Below are 8,088 nucleotides of genomic sequence, written 5' to 3' on the forward strand. Positions count from 1 at the left end.
TGGATAAGTTATTATATGCACATACATATGTACATGCCCTGCTGGAAAAGTGCGCTCGACAATAAAGCTTGCTACCAGTGTTGCCACGGGAATTGTTTTTACCTACCAAAATTTCCTATTAAATCCAACCAAAACCTACCAACATTTTTTTGGGTTTTTAATGCATCATTTTAATGTCAAGTTTATTAAAAAAAGTAGATAACAAAAAATTTAGTGAAACTAAAACGCAGCTAGTACAATAAAAACCAACTAACTGTGTATAACAATTCATTTTTCTGTATAGGTTTATACAAATGTCTCTGCATGTGTAATATTGTTATTATTATTACGTCAGGAATACCCGCGCTGCGAGCTGAGAAGACCTATTGTGCTAAGCCCAGCCCACAAAACCTGCAATCCGTCTCCAGAGAAAGCCCTATTTTATTCAAATTGTACCTTAACTTGCAGTGTCCTGTCAGTATGCCAGTAAAAGTTCTAAGCCTCTCCCGGCTATTTTCAAGAAGTCTTTCGGCATTCTTCCTACAGGGACTTATGAATCTCTTTGATTGTCTCATTCCCTTTGACTTCCGCCAGTAGTCAGCAATCTGAGATTCTTCCCAGTCCCTAAGTAATACTGCAATGTATCCTTTAGATGTACCCTTCATCATCCGGTGCCCACCACAGCGTTACGCCATTGTGGGCACTCAGGTATTTCTGCCCGATACCATTTTAAAGGAGTCTAAGGCCTTTAACGCCGCCTAACTTGCCGACATAATATTTATTTTGGCTCCATTTGTCTTCGATCTGACCTCTCGTTTTTTTAATTCCTTTTCAAAATTACTCTCAAACCTAAATCTCTTAGGTCTCACATTGCGATACAGATGTATTTCAATAAACTGATGAACTAATTCGAATCTGATTGCTCGCACAAATGGCAACCCTCCTCAATAAAGGGCAGAAATAAATCCCTTTCAAACCTATTTATGCCCATACTATAATAACTCATCCAACTTACTGGATAATTTCAATTTAACATTTTAAGCACGTGGCAACTCTCTTCAAACATTCGACATGTTAAAACTAACGATTTCTTAACACGTTTTACTAAAGTATTTTTATATTTCATACACTTTTTGAGTTAGTTAATTGAGTAGGACCTTTCAAACAGGTGGCAGCCCTGTTCAAAAATATTTTCAAGCTTAATTAATGTTAACTCTCCTTCACCGGACACTGCGATACATATTTTAATTAACTAATGATTTAAATTAATTAATTTTCAAACATGTGGCAACCCCGCAAAATACAGTTCAGGAATAAATTTGTTTCAAACGCCTTTCGATTGATACCCGTATTTTAATAATTTATCAAACTTATTATATAATTTGAAGTTAACTTTTTAAACTGGTGGCAACCCTCTTTCAACACATCAAAAATATTCTTAGCATTCAAACTATAAATTTCATAACACTCCTTCATTTGACATACATATTTTGATGTTTCATATAACTTGTGTATAAGTAAACTTAATTCGTCATTTCAAGTAAGTGGCAACCCTATTACAAATATTCTCAAGCTACTACTTTCTGAAACCCTTCGTTTGGTATCCATATATGGTGATACATATTTTTCTTACCTAATATAATTTTTTGAACAGGTGGCAACTCTCCTATAGTTCAGCTAGGAAACAAAGATTTTCCAAACCATTTCGGTTGATACCCATTTTGTAATAATTGATTTATTTTTTTTATTATCTAATTTGAATATAACTCTTTAAAAGGTGGCAACTCTTTTCAAAAAAAAATAAAATCTTATTGCACAACTACAGTTCAAGCCTTTTAATTTGACCCCTCATTTTGGAAAATCGAAAAAATGCCTTCGCGTATTATATATATAGATATAGTTTGTCGCAGACCCTACCAAAATCCAATATAGCCGACAAACCTACCAAATGGATAAAAACCTACCAGTTTTGGTTGGAAAAGCCCATGTGTGGCAACACTGCTTGCTACTCAAACTTTGAAAGTATGAATGCATTTTCTCAGTACGTCCGAAAACCAGCGAGCTTGGCCGGATCCCAAGTAGTAGACACGTTTGGCCTTGCAAATTTTTCAAGCAAACTTCAAATGTTTGCTAATGGATACTACATACAGTGATATCTTCTGGTGATAGAAACATGTGTACGTGTCTAAGTCATTTGTGTTCGCACCATCTAAGACAATCTTTCTTCAGGCAAAATAATAACGTCTGTGACCACAGCAAAGCATATGGAATCGCGTGCGAATAACCATTGATATCGGATTGCATGCACAATCAGTGTATGTAATTCAACTACTCGAGTCAACACTTCCGATCGCACATCTTTGCGCTACGTGCTACGTTAAGAAAATCATCAGTGACAACGCTGCGCATACAACTGGTGATATCAGTTACCGATAAGGGCGCACAGCTTAAAGAATAAAAATCAATATGTGTTTGGCATAAAAGCACTAAACCGCGGCTGCTAACGACTAGAAGACAACACTTGCCTAACAACGCGGACAGGCAGACGCGGACGGCACGGCGGACAGTTTATGTGCTGAGTAGAATTTTTTTTAAATTTTTCGCCGGAGATCTTTTGACTTTATAATGCAACAAAAACGAATTTATTTACATTCGCTCTGCCTGTTTAGCGCATTTGTGTATTTTACGTCTAGAAATATCAACGCTAGCGGTACAAAGGACACGAAGGACTTAGAACAACAGCAACCGACGGTTGAGGCTATACAGCAGCGAAATTTTGAATTGCTGCAAGACACGTTGCCGCTCGGTTGGAAGGCCTTCTGTGAGTTGTGTGTGAATTATGCTCATTGATTGATGACCGCCCCATTTTTTTTTGGGATTCCTATACAATAATAATTTGCCTAATTTGCTTTCAGGCGAAGCTCCCGTTGACGAATCGGTTATGCTGCTACACAGCGGCATAAATCCCTGCGATGCCAGCATCCACGTAATGACGCTGACTAATCAAAGCGTACAACTGCCCATTAAAGCCATTTCGGAAATACACGACTACGATATCAATCCCAAACGTAAGACGCTCATCTACGTGAATGCCTACTACACCGCTGACACCTATTTCAGCGTGCAAGCGCATCTGAAGCTGCTGCAAATGACACGTCGCGATCTGAATATTGTTCTCGTAGACTTTGCTAGCGATGTGCTACAGCTGTACTACACGGTGCGGCATCACGTTGCCGTACAGGGCCACTTTGTGGCGAAAATACTCAGTGCATTGACGCAGCATGGCATCGCCGCGGAGGACATCACCTTGGCGGGTCATTCAGTGGGCGCCAACATAGCCGCGCTAGCTGCGAACATCTACGCTAGCCAAGCGTCAACCGCCGGTGTGCGTATGGGACAATTAGTGGCCATTGATCCGGCGCTGATGTGTCAATCGTCCGACATGCACGTGCATGCGAATGTTAGCACGCGCGTAATAGTCATACATGGCGAGGGCGATGTGTTTGGCGTGCGTGAGCGACGTGGCACGATCGATATCTATCCGAATGGTATAGGTTACTTTACGCGTCGTAAATTTCAACCAGGTTGTACCACGAAAAGTTGCAGCCATATGTACGCGTTCGTTTTGTTTATGGAAGCGCTGGTCGAGGGTGTTATGATACCGGCAGTGAAGTGTGATAGCTGGTCACATTTCCGTAAACGACAATGCGATTTCAACGATGCGGTGGCGATTGGTTTGAAATATCCCGACAAGGCTCGAGGCGTGTACTTTTGCTTAACGCAACCAAATCCGCCATTTACTTTCATGGAATACGGCATAAAGTATCAGCGCAGCATGGTTTCGGCAGTTGATGCAAATTCAGTGTAGCAAATGGGTTGATAGTATAAGTGAGAGCATAAGACTTGAAATTAAATAAAAACAGAGAGGAAGGCATAGTAGCAGCCTGATTGTGGCAAGTTAACTTAACTTTACTTAACGGAACTTGGAACTTAGAAAATCGAAATGAAATGAAGATTTCGGCATGGCATTATGTTACGTTAAGTTTTGGCTGTTCAATTATTAGCAACGTTATGTTAAGTTGCCATAATTAGATCATAAGACATCCATAATTTTATAAGTCTTAACATTGAAAGCTTGGTTTCGGTAACTTTATGTAATAGAAATGTTTTTATGTAAAAGGTATGTGAGCACAATCTAAAAGTTTAACTATGTCATATCTGATAAGAAATATTAGTTATAAAAGGTCAAGTTATGCAACTTTGACTATAGGTATGCCTAGTGAAGAGAGATAATGAAAAAAAAATAAAATAAAAACAAAAACCTGAATTTCTATTTTAAAATTTAATGGCCTTATTCATAAAAAATAAAGTAGCTTTAAAAAAGGTTTATAAACTGAAAAATGTATGAAAATGTCATTTTATAAAGCCCTTTAAACCTACTTTATTTTTTATGAATAAGGCCGTAAGTATGTAAATGGATTTGTGAACTTTTAATATCGCTCCTAGAAGATCTATCTGTGTTTATTTGAAAATAAAAATGCATAACGACGTTGAGAATTCCAGAAATCTGAGAGGAACTTACTTCAATTAACTGTCTGTTGAACTTTAAACCAGAAACCTATAACTATATGAATGAATTGTCCATTAAGAAACAAAAACCTAACCTGAAGTTTTTAGGTGATTTGACTAGGCATGGTCAAATCTATATTCTTGAAGAAAGGTTTTAATAAATCCTTTGGTTTCAAAGTTATATGCATTCGAATGTGCACTGGCTATGCTACACTATTTGGAAGTTCAATGATGGGTTGTGTCAGAAAGTTTGAAATTTCTATGAATATTTCAAGTTTTCCAGTATGCCATCTACAATGAATGCAGGAGGACATTTGCATACGCAATTGTTGTAAATTTTAGATTTCCAACTAGGCCAATATCATCCTACAGTAAAGTTTTTGAATGGAAAATCTTCGTATTATCGTCACAAGTGTGAGTTCTGGGCATCGAAGTTCTGAGTATCGAAGTCCTTCTCTCTCAAGCGGAAGAGTAGTTCATACTTATACTACGATGGACCACAATTGGAGAGGAGATCTTTCCACCTTGTGGTCAGCCTACAACCAAATATTTATTCTTTTTAAGAGGCAAATATCACAACTAAAAATTATTGTTAGTTTTTTACAATTTAATTTCGAAAGAAATCAAAGTGCATGCTTTCAATAACCATGGTTTTCTTTATATAAACAAATATTTTCCCATATTTCCTCGAGAAACCATTTAAATCATAATTTTATTCCGTTTTGTGCTGATTCTTTCTGACTCTATATAGGGGCCCGTGATTTTTCAGTTCAGGGCCCGGGTTTTCTCTCGATTGCCGTGGGCATATTGGTGGATAGGCAATTATGCCAAAGATTGACCCTAAGAAAGCTGTCACTTGTATGCGTATCCTCGATCCTCTCCTTGAAGAAGAAGAAGAAGAAGAAGAAGAAGAAGAAGAAGAAGAAGAAGAAGAAGAATTTAGTCCGGAAAAGATGATATCATTAGGTATATAAATATAGATATAGAAAATTATATATATACGCGTGCTCCACTATATCTGCGTTCACCCTTGTTTTTTAAATATTCACAATGTTTTGCAAACTATAATTTTTTTGTTATTTTTGTACCAAAATATGGTTCGTGCTATAAACAAAACCATATAAATCGAGGTTTGCAACTGTATGAAATATTAAGGAAAATTTAATGAATTTTCATCAAAATTTTAAACTTTTTACTCAGATCTTTTCGAAAATTTCTGGTATGCAGTTTTATAGCCCATTGAATTTTAGTATAACAATGTACAAATTTGAAGCGGCTGAGAAATCGCGTTGATTTTTAATAATTTTTTTGCTGACGGTTCTAGGCATTTTTCCCATATACGGTAAGTATGAGTGAATGTTTTGTTATATAAACTGTGCGGCGTCGCTCTCCAATTTTGTTTGGGAAACAATAACAGATTTTACGGTGAGAAAATATCTCAAAATGTAGACGTCTAAATTTTGAGACACAACTTGGAACGATCTGTGAACTCCCCATACATCAGAAAACAAACAAGTATGTTTAATATAATAATAATAATAGATTGGCGCTTACACATATGTTAGTGTTTGGCCGAGCTTCTCCTCCGATTTGTGGCGTGCGCCTTGATGTTGTCACACAAAGCGGAGGGACCTACAGTTTTACGCCGACTCCGAACGGCGATTGTATTTTTATGAGAAGCTGTTTTTCATGGCAGAAATACACTCGGAGGTTTGCCATTGCCTGCCGAGGGACGACCGCTGTTAAGAAAAAAAACCTTTTTTCTATATTTTTGCGATGTTGCTTTGACGAGGGTTTGAACCCAGGCATTGTGGAGTGGAGCGCGCACTGCTTACCACTACACCACAGCGGCCGACTACAAACAAGTATGTTTGCTTACAATGAAATCGAACAAATAAATAAATATAATTAGAGTAATCAAAAATAATCAAAGTAATCACCAAATTAAATCAATTATTTATTTTGATTATTTTTGATTATTATTTATTATTTTTGTAATGATTGGGAAAGTGAAACTTACGTACATACATATGTACATCTGCTTTTGCTTAAGGTTATATTTTTTGTCTTTATTTCATCTAGATCCCTACCTCTACCCTGTTCGTTCTAACCGATGGCAAATTCGATAAAAATTTCGATAGCAAAATCGTTGTAGTAATGTTAGCAAAATCAATTAGAAAATCGATAAAAATATCGATAACAAAATCGATTAATAATCGACAACAACACCGATCACAAAAATCGCTTAGAAAGTCGATAAAAATGTCGATTACAAAATCAATAAATTGTCGATAACAAAATCGGTAAATAATCGATAACAAAATCGATATACGTATCGATAACAAATTCGAAAAATATCGATAACAAAATCTATAACAACATCGATAACAAAACCAATAACAATATCGATAAAAAACACGGATAACAAAATCGTTAAAAATATCGATTACAAAATAGATAACCAAATCGATAATAAATATCGATAACAAAATCCATAAAAATATCGATTATTATATCGATAATTTCCGAAGATATCGATAGAAAATCGGCAACAATAACCGATAAAAATATCGATTGTTATATCGATAAGTCCCGAAAATCCCGAAAATCTCTAAAATCCCAAAATAGTGCCTTTATCTTTATGCATCTTTGTTTTTTTTTATTTTTACCTTTGCCTTTATCCTTTTCTTTATCTATGTACGTAGTCACCTTTACTTTCATTCTTGTATTGGTCCTTTTCTAAGTGTTATTCTTTAACCTTTTATTAACAAAACCTCAAAAAGCACTTGTTTCAACCCCAACCATTTCCGTTGAATCATTTCCGTTGCACAATTTCCGTTGCACCATTTCCGTGTGCAATTTCCGTTGAATTTGCCAATTTACTCCCAACTAACCAACCGCTGCTAAAGAAGCTACACTTCAATAATGCTTCAAGAAGCGAAAGGCTAAGCGGTTCCCATCGCCAAATTCGATTCCATTTTAATTTCTGTGGTAATCGTGCTTTTTGCTGGGTAGTGCGTCACCCATACATAAGCGCCAAACGATCTCCTCTCAAAAAACAATAAAAAAAACAAAACTACCTGCAATCGTTGAATAACCAGTTGGCTAGCGTCTACTCTCTGATGCCGTGTTTGCGTTCAAAGTCTGGTTAAAGCTGAGTGATTATTGCATTAACTTTGTATTTGTACTGTTGGTAGCTGGTTGGGAGAAGTTTTTCGTACAAGTTCATCGCTTTAATGTTAAGAGAGCTGCTCTCGACCAGTTGGAGCGCAGTTTTAGCGCGGCTGGCAAGCGATCGAGTTGTGGCTCGAGTAGTAAAACTTTCGCGTACGCAAGCATAAAACGCGGATTAGGAAATGAAAACAAAAAAAGAAAAATTTTAATAAAAATTAAATAAACTAAGAAAAAATAAAGCAAAAAGAAAATTTAAAAGCAAAACTGAAATGAAATACGTACATACAAGTACACATGAATGTATGTATGTACATATGTCTTGTGGAAATTTGATGAAAACTCGTAGAAAAATAAGCAAGTTCTAAA

The 8,088-nt window shown here is 36.4% G+C and overlaps 1 protein-coding gene across 1 annotated transcript; it reads left to right on the top strand.

Annotated features, from left to right (window-relative positions):
* Positions 1-1,835: 1,835 nt before the first annotated feature.
* LOC118747664 (endothelial lipase-like) lies at positions 1,836-4,262 on the top strand. Its single transcript, XM_036481724.1, has 2 exons — positions 1,836-2,800; positions 2,895-4,262. Exons 1-2 carry the CDS (start codon positions 2,605-2,607, stop codon positions 3,845-3,847), a joined length of 1,149 nt encoding a protein of 382 aa, XP_036337617.1. The 5' UTR covers positions 1,836-2,604; the 3' UTR covers positions 3,848-4,262.
* The last annotated feature ends 3,826 nt before the right edge of the window (positions 4,263-8,088 follow it).

Source organism: Rhagoletis pomonella, unplaced genomic scaffold, assembly GCF_013731165.1.
Source record: "Rhagoletis pomonella isolate Grant_MI unplaced genomic scaffold, Rhpom_1.0 Rhpom_scaffold_00012, whole genome shotgun sequence".
Lineage (NCBI taxonomy): Eukaryota > Metazoa > Arthropoda > Insecta > Diptera > Tephritidae > Rhagoletis > Rhagoletis pomonella.

Excerpts from the sequence above, each read along its gene's own strand:
- LOC118747664 (XM_036481724.1), top strand. The coding sequence starts at position 2,605 with ATGCAACAAAAACGAATTTATTTACATTCGCTCTGCCTGTTTAGCGCA. Across the intron at positions 2,801-2,894 it reads GCTCGGTTGGAAGGCCTTCT|GCGAAGCTCCCGTTGACGAA; the intron begins GTGAGTTGTGTG and ends ATTTGCTTTCAG.